Below are 22,798 nucleotides of genomic sequence, written 5' to 3' on the forward strand. Positions count from 1 at the left end.
GTACTAGGGTTACAGATTCTTCCTGACAGTTTAGTTGCCCGTGAAGAGGTTTTCTGCCTCATCCAGTTGGAGATGGAGGTGTCAGTGTTTGGGACACTCTCAGAACCAGACAGACTTAGGGGTCTGCTTGGTCATTTCGAGACTCTTGTGATTGTGAAAGCTCAGCTTTACCCAGAGGTCTGTATCTTCCTAGTGTCACTCCTTCAGACACAATGTTCATTAGGACTCCGTCCCACTACTGGGTGGAACAAATGCCAGTTCTTTGTAAAGAAAAGATAATATTGACTGTGATGTGTTAGATCTGGGGGTTAGATATCATATACGCTACCTGATTTGTTTTTCATGGGAGAATTCTGCCCCCTTTTTAGAAGTCAGGAAACCAGGCTCTGAATGTTCCCATTCCCTGGCTTTCCCAGCACGTACGTGGTGGGCCTCATTGGCCCTAAAGCTCACCCGCTCACCACTGCTTTGCTGCCCCCTTATTATTACTGGTTGGGACACGGAGTTTTGCCTTTTTCTTAGGCCCTAGAGCATGGCAGACAGCCCTTCTGTTGTTCCACATCCTGGCATTCCTTTCCAGGGAAACAAGTATTTTATCCCAGTATCCTTCAAGCCGGTCCTAAATTTGTAAAACTGTATCAAAAGCATCTGAGGACATAGAGGCCTACATCAGAGGACTATTAGGTCAGACTTCACAGGATTAGACTACATCGGGCAGTGCAGAAGACCTCTTTAAGAAAGAAGGAAGGAGAAACAGGAGTTCGGGAATGTTCCTTGTTGTGTGTGAAGCCCAAGAGTGTGGGCTGAGAGCTTTCTGTGGCTCTGCTCGTCTCCGTTGTCCCAGCTGTGGAGCTAGGGTGCCTGGGACGCTCTTGATAAAAACATTTATCCCCCTGGCCTGGCTCGGCTCCGTATCCCATGCCCCCAACAGACGGAACCGTGGTCCCGCAGTTCTGCAGCCCTTTGACTCCGCTCAGTCAGCTCAGACAGAACGACGAAAACATCATTCTGTTTTGCTGTCCACTTTACTTCCTTCCTCTTTTCTCAATCCTCAGAGGCTTTTTTCTTCATTGTTCAACCAATGCCTGGGACTGAGAAGTCTGATGTGAGCCCTAGATTGGGCTGGCTGTGAAGAGGGCAGGACAGTCTTTACTAAAACTAAAGAAACTAATGGGAAAGGAGAGCGAGCAAGAACATGCACCTGGCCTCCCCCATGCCAGGAGGCCCTAAATCGTGCCTCAGTTCTGTCCCCCTTCTGGGAGGGTGGGGTGAGGGGTGGAGGCCCTTTTGATAAATTGATTGGAAAATTGCACTTAATATGCTTTGTTTTTGGACAGGATTCCCAAAGAAATTACAGTGAGTAACATTCACCAGGCCATTTGCAACATTCCTTTTCTGGACTTTCTCACAAATAAACACATGGGAATATTGAATGAAGACCAGTGAATAGAATAAAGATGCCCTGAGAAAAGCAGGATTTGCAGATATATCCGAAGCTTCGAACTGCGACGACTCTTCTCTTTGGGGAAGGAGGTGATTGTCTTTGTGCCTCGAAATATTATGGCTACCAAACCATTGCCTCCACTTAAATCACTGTAACACCGGAGTATTCGGTCCCAGATCAGATCCCTTTAGGACAGAAGTTTCTGAGTCTAGAATGAAGCTGTGAGGGGATGTGTGCTCTGTCAGCTTGCATTTGCTCGCTCTCTGGAAAAGCTTTGTGACAGAGTCTCCAAGCTGGGCCAGGCCATGTGCAGCAGGTCCTTCTCTGGGTGTCAAGGGGCACCTTGGGCCACGCTGGTGCCACCTATTCTGGGGCTACAGGCAGCTCCTGCAGTTACCCTGGTAACCTCTGGAGCCAGGCGGGGCTTCTGCCCTCATCTGGTGGCTGTGGCGTGGGGGACCCCATCAGCCTTAGGGGGCAATAATGCCTTGCAGAAGTCAGCAGAGCCTGGGAACCCACACGCTGTGCATAAGTGTTTTCATGGAGCACAGGGACATTACTGCAGCCAAGGTCAGCACTGTCAAGGGGTAGGCAGATCCCAGCAAATGTCCAGGAAAGGTCTGACTATAACCAAGCAGCTCTCCCTAGGTCAGTAATAGAGAACACGCGCAAATCCCAGGCACCTGGCCGACCTGGACCAGCTTTGTGTCAGGCAGAGCTGGTTCCACAGCATTCACGGGGTACGTTGGTCACCCCGTGGTGAGGGACCAGTGGGGAGCAGCCCCTGGGCCAGGCCTGCGGGAATGGGGAGTCCTGTCAGTGGACTTAGTGCCCTGTTCTTTTCCACTTGGCTTTTCCAAAGAAAAGCGTTTCAAGGAAACACTGTGAGTGCCTTAAAGAGAGAAGTGACTGCCGAAGCCACGAGACAGGAATGTTAGTGCTCAGAAGCAGTGAGAATAGATTGTGCCCAGATGCAGAGCCCTCTTGGCGGGAGAAGTGAACGGGAGGAGGAGGATCCACAGGGCCCGCGTGATACTCAGTTGCATGACAGATACTCTGTCCTAACATAGTCTGTGTCGAAGGAAAGGAGAGAATTTATTCTGTGAGGAATCTGCTCAAAGGAAATTTGAAGTTTGTGAATCAGACTTACCTAGTCACCGTAACTGAAGTTTCCATGAGTTGTGTAGACATTTGGGTTAGGAACAGAAGGCAGGGAGGTGACCAAGAGATCTGCCCTTCTCTATTCAGCATCCGAGGATTTGCAGGTGCACAAGGAAACCTGTTCAATAAGGCATCAGGCATGCCTGGGCTCAGTAAAAAAGTTTAGTGCATAAAGGCTCAGATACTCTATACATTAACCACTGCAAGCGAGGCCAGTGGACAGGTGCATAAATTTATTCAGCAGCGGACTGTGACAGTTTTACAGGATGGAGGATTTGATCCCAATGAGAACAGATCGATTTATTACAGGTATGAAAGCCTAAAGTAATTATCTTTTTGCAAAAGAAATATTAAATCATTTAATAGTTCCCATATGTGTTAATGTTTCAGATGTATTTGTATCATAACATGTAACATAATCGTGTAACAAAATCTACAATAAACCTTTTAGTATTTGTGTTGGGTTTTTCTGAGTTCGAAGCACTACACTTTGGTGGGTGGTTCTTCCACAAGGTCCGAAGGAGCCGGGAGCAGGCAGAGGTACAGGTATTTGTGTTTACATTAATCCTGCCACTTCTTCCCAAGAATTTGCAGCTGTGCAAGATAAAGGATTACAGTTACATAAAAGTCTGGGGAAAAAATTTAGAAGGTGCACACGGACCCAGAAATAAGGATTTCTGACAGCTTGGGGCAAAGGAAAACTACCTAATGGACCTCGGCGCCTCCTCAAAGCCAAGGCAAGGAGGGAAACCGTTCCTGTTGTCTAAGGAAGAAGCACACTGCTCTGTCTGGAAAGCTGGAACTGGTCTCTGCTGAGGTCTGGAAGAAGTTACTCCAGGGACACAGCCCTGCTGTGACCATCTGCTAGCAGAACGGCTAAAAAAAAATAAAAAACCAAAAATGCAGAAACATTTCAGAAATGACCACTTTTTACATCCACCCTTAACAAGACGAAGGGCTTTGAAAGCTTTGGTTCTTCAAAGGCAGGAAGTTCTGCAGGGCAGAGGGATTGGGATTCCAGATCCGTAGCTTTCCTGGGACCAGACTTCGCCTCAGCCTTTAGGGAATCGAAATGTCCAGAGGGAGGGAGAATAGGGGTGTTGCTTAGGCTCCTTTCCTGAATCAACAGCCACGGTTTTGACTGGAGCCCCAGGACAGAGATTCATGTCCTAGGCAGTTCCTCAGCTGGGGACTCGCTCTTACTGACAGAAGCCTGTGTGAACAGCGCTGGCAGACCTGACCCCACTAAAGGGGACATTCCCCTGTCTGCCCAGGTAGGCTGTAGGGTCAAGGTTTTTCAAAAGCTCCTTTTTAGTTTGGCTGAAAATCCTGGTGTTAGCACAGGTATGAAAGTATTCTCATTTGTACTGGGTTTTTCTGAGTTTTGAAGCACCATGGAGCACAAGGCGGGACCTTGGTCTCAGCGGCTGTGGGGGAGGACTTCAGGGGCACCACTCCGCTTGGGTGTCACGGTGCATCCTCAGGGCAAGTTCTGGCAGCTGCTGGCAGTGCTAACACTGGTTATGGAATCACTGATACTGAATGCTTGCTTCTGGCTGAAATTAGCTGACAGATTGAACTTTTTATTTTTAAAAACATTACTCTTTACAGAATTAATACAAAATGCTTATTATATAGAAACTTTAGCAAATATAGTAAGGTGTAAAAAATTTAGTTACCCAGAATTCCCCTTCCCAAAGATAATCACCATTAGTATTCGCTGCATTTTCCTCTGTTGTATATATGTGTATGATGTATGTGATCAGTACCACACGCCCGAGACTACTGTCTCAGTTGCTTTGGAAAGCTTAATGGGATGTTAGGCCTTACTAAGACCTAGAGTGGGTGGAAGTTCCTTCTTCAGAACCCGAGTCTTCTAATAATGAAGCCTAGTAAAGAGGATTATCGAGTTAGGGGTTTGGTGAAAAGCTGTCTGTTCTGGTGCATTCCAAAAAGGTTCCTGGGCATGCAGTCTGCCTTCAGAGGCAGGCCACGTGAGGCAGGGCTGCTCCCGCTGCTGTGGTGCCAAGGCTGCCAGGAAAGGCAGGCCTGTGGGATCCAGCTGAGGTACAGCCTTTCGGTCTGGTCTGCAGGCTCTCAGGGAGAGAAGGGGGACACAAGCAGGGTCTAGGGAGAAGGACTGTGTCAGTGGCTTCAGATGGGCCAAACCTGCAAGGGAGAACAGAGCCAGCTCCCTGAGAAGGGGGGGGCCCGGGCAGGAAAGGACAATTGTCATGTTTGTGCTTTGCTGGCCATTCACTGTACTAATAAGCACGCTGCCCGTAAACAGAAACTCCTACTAGCAAGGTAGGGGTGTTCTCCTTACTCTGCAGATAAGGAAATGGAAGCTGCTCACAGTGAGTAGAGAAGTCAGGAGTTAGCCCAAGACTAGCTTCAAAGAGGGTCTTTTCACCCTAGCCTCGGGAGTGCGGAGGATAGTGCACATGAAAGAGGGGAGGTTGGTGTGTCCTGTGAATACCGCGTAAGACACCACTGTGGATGGCAGTCCAAACGGAGAGACCTTGGGATTTGTCAGCCTTCAAGGGACAACCAGTAATAGCCACGATACGCCGAAGTCCAAGAGGATGATAAAGACGTATGAGAAGGCGCTCCAGGTTTATAATTAAAGAAATAAGCTAACAAGAAATTGTAACAGTACATTTTTGCATTTTAGTAAAATCTGAGATTGTACGGTTAATCTGTTCATTTCCCACAGAATGCACAGCAGCAGGCAGTCTCTTTTCTCTTAGAAACGTCTAACATGCAAACCAATGAAGTCGGAAATAATAGAACCCTTTGTGTAAGCATATGGTTTTGGTTCTGCCTTTAAAATGATTCAGAGCATTTCCTTTCCTGCACTAAGAGCAAGGCTGTGCCAGCCAGAGCCAGCCCTCCCTCTGAGGGACCAGCCCCGCTCCAAGTCATCCGAGGGGCTGGGAAACGGGAGGTCCGTGGCTGCGTGGGGGCTGGAGAGGGAGGAAGACCCACAGGGAAATCCTGGAGTTTCCTTACCAAGAACTGTCCTTAGCCTGTGCCTCTAATCTCCAAGAGCGGACAGAAATGCCTTCGAATGTTTGACCGCCGGCTGTGCAAACTGGGCCAGGCTCGCTTGGCGTGGCCACATGGGCTGGGACTTACCGGCAAAGGAGGCAGCTTTCCAAAGCCGACAGCTGCCTCCTCACAGTGAGCTCCCCCAACTGTAAGTGAGAGAGCAGGGTGGGAGTCATCTAGGTGTAGATAACATGTTAAAGTCTTTCAGAGAATGAGGCTAATCCCACTTCGTCCCAAAAAATGCTCCCAGTTCTTTGCCAGTATGTATGGTGTTCCCTTCTAGTCGTCAACTGTAAGGGAAAAAACTGGAATTAGTAATAAAATGTGGGGCTCAGAAACCTACAAGGTCAAGGACATTCATTCAGCACTTCAAGCACTCCTCAGAAGAAGCCTTTTGTTAAAACATAAGGGTCATCTGGGCCCTAAATTACGTCTGTGAAATTGAAACCCTGTGATTGATACTCTGTTCCTTTGGGAAATGACATTCTAGTTACTCAGCATCACGGTGAGTCATATGCAGGTAATAACCCAAGATCTCTTCAACCTGAATGTGTGGCCATTTGTAGGCATCTCCAAGGACAGTCCCCTTGGGTTAACATAGGTCACAAAGTTCTCATGCAGCCTGGGAAAACAACTAAGTGGACTGGTTCTTTCAAGCACCTGTTATGTTTGTGTTCCTCAGCCCGCACAGACCAATTCTGTTTACAACAGAATTGATCCTTAAGTTCTTCAGATTTAAAAACTGAAGGGAGGCCAAAAGAGGCAATTAAAAGATCTGAAGCTTTCTGTACACTTCTCAAGGAAAAAGAGGATGATTGAGGCCCAAAGCTGAGCTGGGTGCTACCGTGTCCATCCGTGCCAGGCCCACAGCCCAGTGGCAGCCAGGGAGGAGTGGTGCGCACAGTAAGAAATAGGGGCCTTCCCCTCACACAGCAGAGGGGCCATCCCAGGATCTCACCCAGTCCCTGAGTGGCCGAGGACAGCCCCATCTTGGTGCCAGTGTGGCCAGTCACACATTGAGGATCCGGGGAGCTGAAGCCTGAAAGATGGCTGATGGGTTAGGGGTGAACTTCTTCTTCCCCTCAGGGGCCTGAAAAATGAAATATGGCCCCATATCAGTGTGCCTTTCCCTCCACTTTCCTTCCCTACCACCTCCCATTCCAGCTCCAGGAAGACAATTTCTGCCTCTTGTCATCCCAAGAGATGAGACTGCTGACCTAAAGGGTCTGTGTGGGAAACATGCACGGGGCAGGTCACTGCATTAGGTCAAATATGGCACCTGGACCTTTTGTTCTGCTCCCTGAAGCCTCCTTTGGGTGGAATCAGGAAGCTGAACAGTCCCAACCTCTCATCCATCTTCTAACACAAATGCCAAGGACATGGAAAGCTCATTGTTACTGCTCAGCGGTCAAGGGTAAGATTGGGATTTAGGAGGGAAAGGGACACCCTGCTCGCCAGGAAGTCGCTCTAGGGAGATGCCCCCCCTTGGCCAGCAACCAAGGACCACTGTGGCTCTCTGCTGAAGGATGACTAAGTACTCAGACACTACTGTCCTTGGCCCTAATGCCATTTTGCATCATCAAAATCCGACTCCTCGTCCCTAACCTGGAAAGGGGGCCTCTGTTCCCACACCCTCTGCAGCCGGGAGCCCAGCCCTTTGCCCTGCCACACCCATTTCAGGCTGACCTGGAAGCCACCCCCGGGGCTGCTGTCCCATCCAGAGCTGTGGGTTGTGATAACTGTGGCAGGTCTTGCCTTTGTGGATCTTGGCGGCTTCACTCCGGTCCAGGCCTGGAACTCCTGTCTGGAATAAAGGACACGGTTACCACCTGGCTCAGGATCAGTCAGCCCTCCCGACTCTTCAGGGGCCGCTGCCATTGTCCTGTGCTGCTTGGAATGTCCTGGCCATTCTCCACTGCTAAATTGGGTCCAGATGTGAGCACCTGGGATGTGCTAGGCATCAGAAACCAAGTCCCAGCCCTTCCTTCAGTGCTCCCTCTTTAGTCTCCAGGCAACTCTAAGGGGCCTGAGACACCCAGAACCAGTGCAGGTCGGTCACCTCCAGCCCAGGCCACTGGTGGCCCTTACATCCAAAGGAGGGAGGTGCTGGCCCAGACAGTGCCCGGCACAGCAAAGGTCTTCTGTACCTGGTTACAACAGAAGGAAAAATAAGTTCAGTATTAGGTTTACTTTTTAATAACTGGTCTTATTAACTCCTACAAAACAGAACAGATTGTAGTGACTATCTCAAACAACCACAAGCTGGTCTGGCTTCTGCAGGACACCATGCACACACGTGCTCCTGCCTGGATGCAGAAGGGGAGGACCTGGGGGTGGCTGACTCCATAGATAGAAGTGACAAGGCTGGCACAAACCAGCTTCATGTTCTCGGAGTACATTTTTTTTTTAGTTCAAGTATTTTTTTTTTTTTAGAGGGGGAGGGGGCAGAGGGAGAGAGAATGTCAAGCAGACTCCCAGCCAAACTCCCTGCCGGGCAGGGCTCAATCTCATGACCCCCAGGTCATGACCTGAACTGAAATCAAGAGTCGGACACTTAACTGAGTCACCCCAGCCGCCGCTCAGAGTACGTGTTTTGACAAATATTTAATTCCTTGGTTCTTTTGCACTGAGACCTATTTTAAATTCTCTCAACTCCTGTGTTAGACAGTGAGCCCGGCAGGCAGAGAACTGCTGTGTCCATAGGAGCCCCTGGCCAAGACCGTGTTCTGTAGAAGAGTGTCCAGCTGGCCGGGGCAGCACCCACATGCGGGCCGGGTCCATTCTTATCTCCTCCTCCCGTAGCCCTGGCTGGGCTTCAGGCCCGAAGCCAACAGTGCTTCCTTTTGTCCTTGGCAGCAGCACAGCTGGGCACCACAAGGCCGGCCGCTGGGGCAGGGAGCGGCTGTGTCTGCCCATGGTCAGCGCTCAGAGGTGCCAGGAGGTGAGCTGGGCCTGGGCCCTGTCAGATCACTTTTGCTTCTGAAGCTGCAAGGTTCCAAAGACCAGCTGCCCGAGCCATCTGCCATTCTGTTTCTCCTGGGGAAGCAGGTCCTCCTGGGACGCACCCTTCTGTCCCCAAACTGAGCTGAGCCTTAGGCCTGGCAGCCCAAGCCTGTCACCCCAGGGTGGCTGCAGGGGTCCCAGCACAGAAATGGATCAGAGCCAGGAGCTAGAGCAATCCCCCTGGCTGCTCCTGGGTGGGGCTGGTGCCGGAAACCAGTGAGGGAAGACCTCAGCGGGGACAGAGATAGAACCTCAGACCTAGAAGCAGCAGGACCCTTTGATGGCCAGGGAGAGGAGAGCAGATTTATGGCTCTGGGGAAGAGGATATTAAAAACACAAGACAAGCCACATATGCCAGTGCCTCCCCTGACCAAGCATCCACCTGGTCTGGGCCTCAGCTGAACCCTGAAGGCTGCAGTTGCACTAAGAGCCATGGGCCACCAGTGGCAATGCTGAGCACCCTAGGTTCTCAAGGCTTCAAATGCCTTTTCTCTGAGCCTCAGCTTCCTCATGAAAAGGGCTACCGATCTCCGTGCAGGAGGCTATGATGAACCTTGGTGCCGGGCACTTCAGTGGTCTGCCCTGTGCCCCACCCAGGAAAGAAAGAGGTAGAGGACTGAGGAAGGAGTTCTTCCAGAGTGCGTGGAACTAGATCCTGGGCGAAAGGCGCTGAATGGCACCTAGGGAATCCCAGAGGGGAGAGACCAGGGCTGGCTGCAAAAGCAAGATCCGCAGCGCCCCTCTGCCCAAACAAGTGAGGCCGGTCAGTTTTCTCAAGAGGAGCAGGGGCTGGCGAGTGACCACGAGGACTCCGGTACCCTCGGGCTCCCTGATCTGTTCCTTTTCTTTGTGAATTTCTTCTAACAGTTCACTCGGATTACGTGGGTCTTACAAGGAGTCAGAATGGTTTCCCACATCAAGTCCTAGAGCTGGGAGGTGAGGGGTCCCAGAGGTCAGCTGGCACGCTGTTGGGGGAGCCAAGTTCAGCAGTGGTCCTGGATCTAGGCCCGATTTGCGGGTATGGGGACCCCAGGAGTCAAGCTCTGGCTATCTGTTTTACAGAAGAGGACAGCATCAGAGAGGCCATATGACCCACCAAGTTATACCCCAGAAAACAAGAGCTCCAGTGAGTCCCAACTCCGTGCAGTAGCTCTCCACCACTGCAGGACCCAGCTCAAGAAATGAAGGGATGCAGAGACGGCAGCATCTCAGGGGTGAGATCTTAAGGAAATAATCCATGGGAAGTCCTGAGCCTGGTTTCTGGCAGTTGATAAGCAGAGAGTAACAACTTGTACCTTTAGTATCACTGGAGCTGGGAGGACCCAGCAAGATGTTCAAACCCACCACCTGCTCAATACAAGTGAGGGGCCACTTCTAAAAGCCCCGACTTCGCTCAAACATTACCAGTGAGGAGGAGCTCAGCACCCCGGAGGCCACTCACTCCATCATCAGTCTATTGGATTATTAGAAAGCTCTTCCTTCCCTGAGCTGAAGCTGGATCCCTGCAGGCTCTGCCCCTTCTCCTGCTCCTGACCTGGAACATCAGTCATCTGAAGGTGCTGCACACCCAGGCTCTCGGGCCTCTCACCATTCAGGCCCCTCCTGCTGGCTCACTGCAAGCACACAGCAGTCTGAACCCTCTGCAGCCTGGCAAGGGCCTGAGCTGGGCTCAGTGTTGGCCCTGCCCTGATGTTCCCCTGTGCATTTCAGCAGTCAGCGTGAGTGGGCGTCGGTGAGCACAAGACCCATCTCACAACTACCTTTCCCCATTAGGTTCCTGAAAAACTGCATGCCCATGAAGGAAACCCTGGGGAGATGGAACCTTCTACACGTCTTAAATAATTACTCTGTGGAAATCCCACCTTAATACAGTTGATTTTTTAAAATAATAAAACCGAGGGGGAAAGTTCATACCTTTTTGCTCCTTTAATTCCACAGGTCGGAATTTCTAAAGAAACTGAAAGGAGCAAAGACGTTTAGCTATAAGGATGCTCATCACAATTTTTTTCTCTAAAAAAAGGTGTTTTTTTATTTTTTAAGGTAACACATGTACATGTTTAAAAAAAAAAAATAGTTCTTGAAAGGGTGAGAAGTCAGGCAGTGCTCCTCTGCCCCTGGCAGCATCCCTTCCTCCCCGGCCCTCCCACCTCTCCCCAAAGGTTCCTATGTTTCCACACATCCACCCAGAGATAACCTATTTGAGCAGATACGCATATATCATACCCCTTTTAAAAACACAAACAGCAGACACACTGTTCTGCATTTTGTTTTTTTGATATACACCCATCCAAGATCTTCCAGACCTTCCACTATCACTACATCCTAGGCCTCCCAGTAGCCCATCCTATGGTGGAATCATAATTAGCCAGCTGCATCAGGAGCAGAGGGGACTGTTTCCATCTTCTGCAGTACAGTGTTGCAACATACCTTAGATTCCTTAGTTCCCACCCCACATTCAAGGATACTTGCAAGGAAAACTGGAAATGAAGTACTGGATCAAAAGAAATGTTTTTAATGGTCTCAAATTAGAAACATTCTAAATATTTAATGATGACAGATTAATAATTGGAATATATATCAATATATGGACAAATGTAAATCCTTTGGATAAAACATTGCATGTCTACTAAAATTCCTGTTGTAAAAATGTATCTAGTAACACGAAGAAATCCAAAATTGATGGGGAAATGTGTACAGTATTTAAACATAGAAGAATTACAAATGGGTATGAACTCAAAAGCTTAAGGATTAGAAAGAACTACCAGTTTGGGTGGGGTTAAAGGAATTTGTTGTAATTTCCCGATTTTCTACTACAAGTTTTGTAATAAGACAAAGAATGCCCTGAGTTGTCCAGGGGCAGAGCTAAGGTGGGGGCAGGGTGGCCCCATAGATCTCAGTCACTCAGCGAGATTCCCTAGGGGGCCACCTACTGGGAGCCCTGTTTGGTCCTCACCAGCATCGCATCCACAGAGGGCACGGGGCGGAGGGAGCTCAGGCAGCTGACCCGCACATACCCTGCCTATGGCGAGACCCACTTGGTGGAAGTTAAAGCAGATTTTAACTCCGTTGACGGCAGGGCTTTCTGATAGGGCTGAGTGAGGGAGAGGATGGAGAGGAGTGAGGTGTGAGCAAGGTAGTGAGCTCCCTATCAGCAGAGGTGCTCACTCATTCACTGGCATGGCGGGGGGGCTGTTAGGGAGCAGCGAAGGCGATACCTCAAAGTGCACTGGGACCTGGGACCAAAGGGGATGACCTCCGAGGTCGCCTACAGCTCTCCAAGTGGTGTGGGATGGGGGCTCCAGGTGCCTCCTCCCTCCCCACCAAGGTGGTCCTCATGGTTCACAGCCTCCGTTTCCTCCTACCATGGGGTCCGGACTCGATGCACTCCCCTGCCCGAAGCCCCATACCTGTACGACGTGGTCACCACAGCCGAGTCCGCGTCGCCGATGGGGAGCACGTAGACACCCCGGCCAGGGGCCGTGGGGTGCTTGTTCCTGCGGCCGCCCACACCCGACCCACGCCCCTGCGGAGCATCCCTGGGCCCCGCGGGGGCCGTCCACACGCCGAAGTCCCGCTGGTACTGAGTGAGCGGCACGTCCCGGCCGGGGTCCCGGGTGCCTGCAGGAGATGGGCCCCTGCGGGAAGCGGCGCCGCCTGCACCGGGCTCCTCGCTCTCGAGGTCCGAGTAGCTGTGCAGGGTGAGCGGCACTGCCACGTCGGAGCGGTCCAGCTGGTTCCAGCGCCGCGCCAGGCAGCATAAGCGGCTGATGCAGGGCCACGCCATGCCGGCCCTGGTGCCCGCTGCTCGGCTCCCCGCGCTCGGGGCCGCACCTCCCCCGCCCGGCGTCCCCGCCCCCGCGGCCCTCCCCGCGCCGCCGCAGCGCCGCCCCCTGGCCTGGGGGAGGCCGGCCGTGGAGGGAGGAGGGCCCGGTGGGGCCTGGGTGCGCGCCGCCGAGGAGCACGGACCGGTGGGCGCAGAGGCGGGGAGGTGGGGATGGGAAGGCTGGGGGTGGGCACCCCAAAACGCCTGCAGGCATTCACTAGTGTCCAGCTGGAAGGTTTCATCTTTTAATCCAAAGTTTCTTTAATACTATTTTCTAAATCGGAGCTGTTTCGCCAAGAGCGAGAGCCGGGTGGCAACAACGCGGTCGCCCATGGTCCTGGGCCGGCATGGGCGCAGTCCGCCACTGCCGGGCTGTTGGGGCTCGCAGAGCAGCCGGGGCTGCCGCATTTGTGCTAGGCTGCTCCGCGGAGACTCGCGGGAGGGTGCACAGAGCGGAGGTACCGCGATTCGGGGATCACAGGGCAGACGGGGCGCGGGGGGGGGGCATGCTTCCAGAGGACACGTGCTTGAATCAGCCAGTGAGTCACTATTTGCCTTTACGACGCTAAATTTGTAACAGCCAATCCAGCTTTCATTGAGAACTGGCATTAGCCCTCAACTGACCTTTCCCTGAGTTCTAAAATCCCTCATTTTAAAGCATGGCAACAGAAGACTTGGCGTTATAAAGCTGCCGTCTCTGGCCATTGTGCTGTAAACATTCCCTTCCCTCCTGTGCATGCACTCTTTTTTTATTGCAAAGTTTGGGTAATCCTCCAGGCTGGAGGTCAGTCTGTTTAATGCACGACAGGGCATCAGAAACATCTCCCTGGCCGCACTCAAAAGACTTCCTGAGTATCCGACACACGCCCTCAATGTGTACTGCAGACCACTGACTAATCACACGACGAAACAGCATTAATTAGCCAGAGCTCCATCTCCAGCACATACTTGGACCGTCTCCAGTGTGCATCTCAGAGCAGAAAACTACAGTGGAGCCCTGACCAGTCAGGACACAGATTCCTCCCCCAAACCACCCCCTTTCAGCTTCCAGTCATAGTAAAGTGACAGACAGCTGCGGTGGCCAGGCCATGGCCCAGGAGGCAGCAGGAGAGGAGCACACTGGGAAGTCACTGGAAAGTTACACACCTGCTCTCCCTGGGCTGGACAAGCTTTCTGTGACCTCCATACTCCAGGGCCCTGGGATAGCCACTTGGGACATTGGAGAATACAATAAATACTCCATCCTGCAGGAAAAAAGAAAAAAAAAAGTGATAGCTCTTCCTTTTATTTCTTCATCATTCATTAAGCTACAAAGAGCACTTACTATGTGCCTGGAATAATGCTGGGGTACCCCAGAGGTTCAGTGTAGTAGGCAACAAGAGAACTGGATAAAGCAAGTGGGGGAGGGCAGCTGGCCCCGCCACCTGTAATGAGGGAGGGTAGTTGGTTCAGGGTGGAAATGCAGCATAGGGGATTAGGAGGTTCAGCCAAAGGCATCAGAGGCTGGATCAGAGAGCCTCGGGAGCCACAAGTTTTTCATGGAAGACAATAGGGAATGACTGAAGTGTTTTCAGCACTCTGTGGCCATATGAAGACACACAAGGAAATTTTAGAGACCAGCTGGAGAATAGTCTCAACAATCCAGGTTAGAGATGAGGGACTGAACTAAGGCACAGGCACTGGGAATGGAAGGGGCACTGGATTCTAGACATGGGAGGGGAAGAAATCTAGAATGGCTCCCAAGTTTCTGACTTCCAATTGGTGAGATCACTCCTTAAGCCAGGAGTGATACTTGAGATGTCTATGCAGTGGGATCCCAGCACCTGAAACCATACCTGGAATACAGTAGATGCATGTACTAAGGACGGAAATAGTCCACAGGCCCAGAGCTCAGAAGACATCCTCATGAAGATAACTGAAGCGAGGGGAGGTAGAGTGAGATGAGACAGCTGCTTTCCTGGGGGTACCACACTTAACAGGCCAGTTCAGGAGGCACAGCCCAAGAGGCACATGAGCCAGGCAGAACATGGCCTTTGGGTGCTCAGGTGTCAGCAGAGAAGCCACAGTGAGAAAACACCCTAGTAGGCAAAGAGTAGGGACAACTGCCAAAGCTCTCGACTGCAAGGCTCATGCTTCCAGGGCTGGGCTCTGACCCTTCACAAGGCCTCTCACAGAGAGAATGGTATTTGCCTGTTGAAAGGCACTAGCACTGAGGGATGTTCTGGACAGAGAAGTGATTTAGGGACTTGACCTTCTAAATGCTCCCTCCCTAACCGTCACAAAGCAAGAAAACATGTCTTCACAGTCCGTGTCCCTAGTCTGCCCACAGCAACACATAAATTTCATTTTGGACTCCGTACAAAATGTCCATGTGATCTCAGCCTCCCATCCCATCTCTGGGAAATGCTTCTTGCCTCATCTGTGTCTCACCAGGTTGTTAGCGTAGTATATTCATAATGTCAAAGCACAGCAGTGTGACCCCGAGCAGTTCCCACACACAACTACCCTGGTTCCTTACTGGCAAAATGAGGGCTAGGACAAAAGAAACACACACACACTCACTCACTCACTCACTCACTCTCTCTCTCTCTCCTGGAAGTGACATTAGGATAGAATCCTTTCTGCCTGGTAAGAATAATTGGTATTTCACTAGAGAAGAATCTTGGGGAAAAAGAATATGAACTGTCAAATCCTACACAAGTCCTCTGTGTGGGGACATGCTACCTTTCAGCTCAGCACTGTGAGGTGGGCACAACTCACTCCTTTCCATAAAGCCTGACCCCCTGCACGACAGCTGGCTGCACTCCCTCCAAGTGCAAGAACCGGTATTATCCCTTGAGGCCACCAAAGACAGAAAACTCTCCTATAAATCATCTCAACAAATACTATTAAATTCTCAAAATGCATTTCCTAGAAATAATTTTCAATCATGAGGGCAAACACAAATTCAACCACAGGGAAGCTGTTCTGATGGCCACTCTGCTATTTCAGTATGATGCCTCAATTCAAAGAATGTACATTTTCAAATATAAGATGCAATTAGGCTCAGATTCAAGTCTGAATTTATCCAAGATATTTCCTTCTAAGGCTTAAATTAGCTACAATTTTAATCTAGAAAACGAAGCCTAAAAATATCTTCTTGTATATGCCACTCACTGCCAGAAAACATTACCTTTCTTAGGAAAACTTAGAAAATACTACCTCTGTTATTTCAGTCATGACGGACAGAAGATTTTTTTGTTTTTAATCTGCCAACCAACCAAGGAAAGGGGTAGGTGGGTGAGTAAGCAGAGATGCAAGAAGGCCAAAGTACAAAAACAAGCATCTGAGTCTCAGTCAGACCTTCCCTGCGCAGTTCCACCGAGTTCACAGCTCCCGCAACATCCAATATAACAGCACAATTCCAGGGCAGCATCAGCGCTCTTCAAAAGGGATACACACCCTCTGTTTACAAACTAGAGATAGAAACCTTTATTTCACAACTTTGTCATAATTCACTTTCTAATAAGACATGTGCTGGGGATAGAGTTTAAAATACTGGGAAAGCTCAGTGCTGGGTATCTTCCAGGCAGGAGCAAAGACGTGGTCACTCCAAGGCCGATGTGTCCTGGGACTCTTGGGGCAGCACAGGACACACGCACCAGTCTCATCCAATCCCAGTTTTACTTCGAGCCGCCTCCTTTTTTGGGGCTGTTAGTCCTCATTTCATGCCAAATTTTCACTAGAGGCTCCCTGTTCTTCCAAATGAGTTCATGACCATAAGTGATATACCATCTGGGGAAAAGAAAAGCAAACCAAGTTCAACAATCAAACAGTATGACATACTAATGTTAACTAACTACCATGATGATATCAAGTTGACATTTTAAAAAACTGAATGCCATGGTCATTTACTATCTTGCTTATTAAATAGCTGATTAATTTATTTGCTATAGAGCAATGATTCACCTTTAATATGGAGTATGTGAAAGGCCGAAGTGGGCCAGAACATGTATGACACATATTACTGTTGATTCACCACTGCAATTAAGCATCAATCCCCATGAAGACATGAGGAAACCAAGTCTCAGGGAAAGCAATTTGCTCAGGGGCTAAGAGCTTCTAAGCAGTCGGTCAAGAACTAACCTGAAAGTCAGACAGATTTTAAGCCTGGTCTCCCATCACTACATTAAATATAAGAAATGTCAGCATTCGAAGTCACTACTGATGGCTTCAATAGCTTTTTAAGATTTTATTTACTTGAGTGCAAGAGCACAGGTGGGGGGTGGGTAGAGGGTTCTCCCTCAGGCTCCCTGCTGAGCATGCCAGGTTGGGAGGGGTGGGGGCATTGGGTTCCATCCCAGGATTCAGGACCCAGGATCTGAGCTAAAGGCAGACCTTAACCAACTGAGCTGGCCAGATGCAACAGTTTAAATGCTTCTCATCACCTCCTACCTGGCTACACAAAGGGTCATCTGTTGATCAAAATTCTCCCCATTTTTTTTTTTAAGGTTTTATTTATTTGACAGAGAGAGAGATCACAAGTAGGCACAGAGGCAAGCAGAGAGAGGGGGAAGCAAGCTCCCCGCTGAGCAGAGAGCCTGATGCGGGCCTTGATCCCAGGACCCTGAGACCATGACCTGAGCCGAAGGCAGAGGCTTAACCCACTGAACCACCCAGGCGCCCCAACTCCCCATCTTTTAAAGTACAATTCCAATCCCCATTCTGTGCATTTAAAACTGCCTGAAAGCAGCCTGAAGCAATGAGCTGAGGAAGCTGAAGCACCAAGAGGTTTAGTAATTTACCTTGCCTGGGCTACGCAACTAGAGATCACCAGAAAGGACACCAGAACCTCATCTGACTCTGAAAGCTGTGCCCTCACCACTACTGCAGCATCCAGAGAGCACCTACTGGAAGTTGAGGAACACACAGCTGAGTGCCAATGAGCAGGGCCTGCCTTTAGAAGCCCAAAGGTCTATGTACTACAAGACTAGAAGCTCTACCTGAGAGGGGCACAGTCGTAGAGTAACTCAGGGGCACCTACCTCCTCCTCTCCTGAGCTACAGGAAGGCTGGGAGGGCTTCCTGGAGGAGGTGGGATTCATTTGGAATGGCTGTTATTGAAAGCTGCATGACTGACACCGTTATTTTTGCTCTGGTTTGCCCAAACAGATTTCATGTTCCCTGAGGCAGAGACCAGACTCTGTTAATCTCTGCATCTCCCCAGACACCGGACTAGAAAAATGCTCTATTTAAATGGCTCAGATTTGTATCAAAATATCAGTTTAATGTTTCAATTTTTTAATGTTCTGAATGTTTATTATAAAGTACTGAAATCTTTTTAAAGTACTTGAATTTTAATATTCACTAAATATAGTTAAAAATAGTCATAATTAAAATGTTGAAAAATAGAGTAATCAGTAAATTTAGAGAAAGAAAAAACATTTTTAAAAACATGCAATTAAAAGCCATGCTACAAAATTCTTTTGGGCTTAGTCAAATTTTATGGTGAACTCAGAATAAGAGAAAAAGGATCACTTAAGATTCGAATGCAATTGTAAAACTCCTGCAAGAAGTGAATCACTTGTTAGGAGCTCTCCATTAATAAAGGTCTTCCCAAGACACTCTGTAACCCTCTCATTTCAAGCGGAGAGTCAAATACTTGAATATTACAGGTAAACTGTTCTGATTATACTTGGAAGTTCAAATATAATTGGTCATTTGGCTAAATTAAAAGAAGGAAAACACTTTAGGGGCGCCTGGGTGGCTCGGTGGGTTAAAGCCTCTGCTTTCGGCTCAGGTCGTGGTCCCAGGGTCCTGGGATCCAGCCCCAAGTCAGGCTCTCTGCTCAGCAGGGAGTGTGCTTCCTCCTCTCTCTCTGCCTGCCTCTCTGCCTCCTTGTGATCTCTGTCTGTCAAATAAATAAATAAAATCTTTAAAAAAATAAAAGAAAAGAAGGAAAACACTTTAAAGTGATCAATTTCTGTTTTGATTTGGTGTTTTGGGTTTGTTCAGCAGTAGCCGCACAGCCCAGTGCTCACTCTGAAACTCAGCTCTGCAAGGACTAGCTGTGTGACTTCGAACAGCTGCCTTCTTTAAAGCAGTTTCTGGGATGCCTGTGTGGCTGGCTCAATCAGTTAAGCATCTGCTCTCAGCTCAGTTCATGATCTCAGAGTCCTGGGATCGAACCCCAAGTTGGGCTCCCTGCTCAGCAGGGACTCTGTTTCTTCTTCCTCTGACCCTCCTTCCCATTCATGCGCGCTCTCTCAAAAAAATAAAATCTTTGAAAAAATTAAATAAAATAAAGCAGTTCCTTCCCATAAAATGAATACCCCACAGGGTTTAAGAGTATTAAATCAGCCCTTAGCTTGGGCACACAGCAAATATTCAATACATGTTAGTGCTTATTATTGCAAAAGTACAAGGTGAGGGACACAGAGTCAAGGAAATATGCAGGAGGATACTAAAGGAATCTTTACCATCAGTACGATTTTCTAAATATTTAGCTTTACTAACTGAATTAAAGATGTTGGAAAAGATGAATTCTGGATGTGACTGCGATCTAGTAAATGAAAGGAGCTGAAATTAGAAACCGCAAAGAGAAGGGATTCCTCTGCCTTTCAGATCCTGTACTTTAAAATACATTTGACCCAATTATTTTCAGAATGGAAAAGGTCATCTAATTATAGTTCAGAAGAATAAAAACCTGCTGGGAGAAGATCCTTTAAGTATAAATGGGAGGATCCAGAGAGATAAATTTAGAGTTCATAAAACAGAACCGTTTTTCCTAAGTCTTTATGTTTCTCACATTGTAATATCAGGTCAGTTTCTACTATTTATAATGTGCTGCTGTTAAAGCCAGAACTCACATATGCGATTCTTTAATCATCACTGAAAATCATAAATGGCATAATGGCATTTAGTTCCACCGCCTACTGGGCAAAACTGCTCCACTTAGAATAGATTTTTCTTTCTTTTTTTTTTTTTTAATTAAAAAGCTTAAGTTTTCCATTGTCATGAAAAAAAAAAGTAAAAACCAAATAAATGCCACAAAAAGCAACATTTACGCAGGAAAAAAAAACAGTCCATCAGGGGATCTAGTACATCCAATAGACAATGATTCTGCTGAAGGGACTCTCCTGGTCAGACGGGCTCCAGGAGTCCTGAGGTTCTATGATAGTCGTTCCAGCGCCACTACGTTTTAGGCAAAATTCCATCGTGTAACACCCAAATGGAAGATCTTGTGAACACTGTGCTATTATACTCGATATGGTGTGATGGAGGTGGAAGGGACTTTGGATCTGGGTTTAAATCTTTGCTCTGCTCCTAGCTATCTGACCTGGGGAAGATCACTTTTGAGCCTGTTTCCCATCAGTAAAATGAAAGTAGTAAGAGTAGAATGGAAACCACTAGCTCAGAGCCTGCCACCTAACAGATGCCCAGTAAACACAGGTTTAGGATCCCCAGCCTCTACTTGTTCAGACAGCACCACACACCTGGACATCTGGCCAGGCAGCGTCCACTTTGTGTCTGCCCAGCACTGGTGACAGGGAGGTGAGTGGTGGCAGGAGAGGAGGCCTGAGAGTGCAGAAAGGAGAAAACAGCACACACTGGGGGTGGGGAACAGTATCCCAAGAGGGGGTAGGAATCCTGACAGCTCTCGAGTTGGGGTGAATGGAGATCAAGGGTAGGTCAAAGGCACAATAGCTCCACCAACAACTAGGCTGGGCCAAGACTGTAATTCTTCTCCTTCTACCTCATGTGGTGAAGTCAGGCAAGGCTAAAGCAAACTGTGTGCAAGTTTTCTCACCCTCCCACCCTCACCTGCCCCTGCTTCCATCCCAGAGTTAACTGCCTTCCTCTGCCTTCCTAAGGTGGGCAGGGGGGAGAGGACCCAAGAAGGCAGTGTAGCAATCAGTTATACTCATACTTACATTCCAAAGAGAGCTCCCCCAAGATGTGCTGCATGATCAAAAAATTTCCATCCCAGGATCATTCCAGCTGTATCCATGGCAATAATGGCTTTTAGGGCCTAAAAGCCAGCAAAAGAGAATAGAACTGGTACAACTTTGATTCCTCCAGCATTGACACTTCTAATTTAAGGGCAAGAATTCTGTCAATGTAAAAATATCACCACTGTCCCCAGCACTTCACTTCATAAAAATACTCACATTCCCTGCTGTGAATGTGAACATTGGAAGGAAGATAATGGCAAGCCTCCCTTCTGGGATCTTCGTGCAGACAGCAGCAAGGACGGTCATGATTGCGCCTGACTGCAAATGAACACACATGAACATGTGAGAATCTCAATGTGCAGCTGTTTAGTGACTATAATATCTAAAGTAGCAATACTTTTTATTTATATTTATTTTTATGTTATTTATATTATTTATTTTATATTTATAAGCCACACATTTCTAGGGTGAGCACAAAGTTTAAAAGCTTTTAGTTATTAACACAGAAAATATCAGGAAAAGGGGCTGCAAGTCCACTGCATGGTAACCACCTAGAAAGAACGAGATGCGGGACCTTGGTGGCTCAGTGGGTTAAGCCTCTGCCTTCGGCTCAGGTCATGATCTCAGGGTCTTGGGTCAGAGCCCGCTTCCCCCTCTCTCTCTGCCTGCCTCTCTGCCTACTTGTGATCTCTCTGTCAAATAAATAAATAAAATCTTTAAAAAAAAAAAGAAAGAACAAGATGTGTAACAACCAGCATGTGAGTGCTTAATGAACTAGGGATTTCACTGAATGACTAAAAAGAAATTCTCAAATTTCCACAAAGCCAATTCACCCAGAGTGTGACATGAATTTGCCCAAAGAAACCCACATACATGAATTTCTTCCAAATATAATGCTTTTTCTATGAGACTGATGCGCTGCCTACTGCGCTAAGGAGGCACCATAATGCTTTTTCTAAAAAACAAATACACACGTGAAATTTGCACCCTACTTCATAATAAAACTAAACATTTTAAAACTTCTGCACAAATGTTCTGCCTCAGGAAAGCGTGCCATGTCTGTCCCATGGTTCTGCATGACCCACCCATCACAGTATCCTCCCAGGAACACACATGTATCTGCCTGCCTAAGAAGCACTTCTCCCAACGACCTCATATTAGAGAATAAAAATCTAAATGTCAGTGTGCCTGGCTTGCTCAGTCGGTAAAGCACGCAACTCTTGATCTCAGGGTTGGGAGTTCAAACCCCATGTTGGGCCTAGAGTTTACTAGAAAAACAACAACAAATAAAAAATACAAAACCCTAAATGTTACAACCTTATGATCAATGAGTCAACCAATTCTTGTTATAGCTGAAATTCTTATTGTAGTTGAAATTATAATGGCTGTATTTTTTTTTTATAAAGATTTTATTTATTTGACAGAGAGAGATCACAAGTAGGCAGAGAGGCAGGCAGAGAGAGAGGAAGGGAAGCAGGCTTCCTGCTGAGCAGCGAGCCCGATGCGGGACTCGATCCCAGGACTCTGGGATCATGACCTGAGCCGAAGGCAGCGGCTTAACCCACTGAGCCACCCAGGCGCCCCTGTATTTTTTTTTTTTTTTTAAGATTTTATTTATTTATTTATTTATTTGACAGAGACCACAAGTAGGCAGAGAGGTAGGCAGAGAGAGAGGGGGAAGCAGGCTCCCTGCTGAGCAGAGAGCCCGATGTGGGGCTCGATCCCAGGACCCTGGGATCATGACCTGAGCTGAAGGCAGAGGCTTTAACCGACTGAGCCACCCAGGTGCCCCATAATGACTGTATTTTTAAAAATCATGTGTTTTTCCAGGTTGCCACATAACCTTTGTAACTTAAATGTACAAAGGCTATGAAGTATCTCCTGGATAAATAATGCTAATTAAACTCTTTATGTTAGACATGTTCCCACTTCGTCTAAATGCTAGAATACTTGAGAAATTAGATCATAATCCTTAGTTCACATTAAGTCTCATGATAATCATCATTCATCTAAATACTTGAGGCCTACTTTATGCCAGGCACGATGCTAGATAGGAGTACAGAGGGAAAACCAGCAGTCCCTTCCTTAATGGAGCTTAGGGGTCAGAGGTAAAAACAACAAAACATGATCAGCTATTCTGGGGAAGCAGGGCATACTATGGCAGCACATGGAATGGACAGCTGATGTAAGCGCAGGGCTCCTAAATGGCATCAAGTTTTGCACGGAAGGATCACCTGGCACTGGCCCATCTTTTAGAAGGGGAGGAGATGAAAAGAGTGTTCCAGGCAGAAAACCAGCTTGCGCCAAGGCTGGAGATCAGAAAGTATAGTGAGAGGGAGAAATGCAAAGAAGCTGAGTGCAGCTGGGGCCTAGTGGGAGGGCA

General features: G+C 48.3%; 3 protein-coding genes across 6 annotated transcripts in view; 1 reads left to right on the forward strand and 2 right to left on the reverse strand.

The window, feature by feature from the left end:
• YEATS2 (YEATS domain containing 2) overlaps positions 1 to 3,060 on the forward strand; it is a 123,887-nt gene extending 120,827 nt beyond the window's left edge. For both annotated transcript variants that reach the window (XM_047731653.1, XM_047731659.1), the window contains exon 31: positions 1,338 to 3,060. In XM_047731653.1, the coding sequence (XP_047587609.1) occupies positions 1,338 to 1,446 (109 nt within the window). In that variant the 3' untranslated portion in view covers positions 1,447 to 3,060. The remainder of the gene's footprint in view (positions 1 to 1,337) is intronic.
• Positions 2,824 to 13,620, reverse strand: MAP6D1 (MAP6 domain containing 1). Of its 2 annotated transcripts, XR_007127749.1 has the most exons (4): positions 12,067 to 13,620; positions 7,343 to 7,460; positions 6,615 to 6,746; positions 2,824 to 5,946 (listed from the first exon to the last, which is right to left on the reverse strand). XR_007127749.1 is itself a non-coding variant. In XM_047731685.1 (3 exons), the coding sequence occupies exons 1-3, from the start codon at positions 12,441 to 12,443 to the stop codon at positions 6,666 to 6,668; spliced, it is 576 nt and encodes a 191-aa protein (XP_047587641.1). In that variant the 5' UTR covers positions 12,444 to 13,620; the 3' UTR covers positions 2,824 to 6,665. The 2 variants fall into 2 exon arrangements, 1 of the variants encoding a protein (XP_047587641.1); XM_047731685.1 differs by having other exon boundaries at positions 2,824 to 6,746.
• A 2,309-nt stretch (positions 13,621 to 15,929) lies between these two features.
• Positions 15,930 to 22,798, reverse strand: part of PARL (presenilin associated rhomboid like) — a 57,499-nt gene continuing 50,630 nt past the window's right edge. For both annotated transcript variants that reach the window (XM_047731673.1, XM_047731669.1), the window contains 3 exons: positions 20,632 to 20,733; positions 20,395 to 20,492; positions 15,930 to 16,256 (listed from right to left, as the gene is read on the reverse strand). In XM_047731673.1, coding sequence (XP_047587629.1) covers positions 16,145 to 16,256; positions 20,395 to 20,492; positions 20,632 to 20,733 — 312 coding nt within the window. In that variant the 3' untranslated portion in view covers positions 15,930 to 16,144. The remainder of the gene's footprint in view (positions 16,257 to 20,394; positions 20,493 to 20,631; positions 20,734 to 22,798) is intronic.

This window comes from Lutra lutra, chromosome 1, assembly GCF_902655055.1.
Source record: "Lutra lutra chromosome 1, mLutLut1.2, whole genome shotgun sequence".
Taxonomy (NCBI): domain Eukaryota; kingdom Metazoa; phylum Chordata; class Mammalia; order Carnivora; family Mustelidae; genus Lutra; species Lutra lutra.

Excerpts from the sequence above, each read along its gene's own strand:
- MAP6D1 (XM_047731685.1), bottom strand. The coding sequence starts at position 12,443 with ATGGCGTGGCCCTGCATCAGCCGCTTATGCTGCCTGGCGCGGCGCTGG. Across the intron at positions 7,461-12,066 it reads GTGGTGACCACGTCGTACAG|ACAGGAGTTCCAGGCCTGGA; the intron begins GTATGGGGCTTC and ends CCTTTATTCCAG. Across the intron at positions 6,747-7,342 it reads GCCCCGGGGGTGGCTTCCAG|GCCCCTGAGGGGAAGAAGAA; the intron begins GTCAGCCTGAAA and ends TTCATTTTTCAG.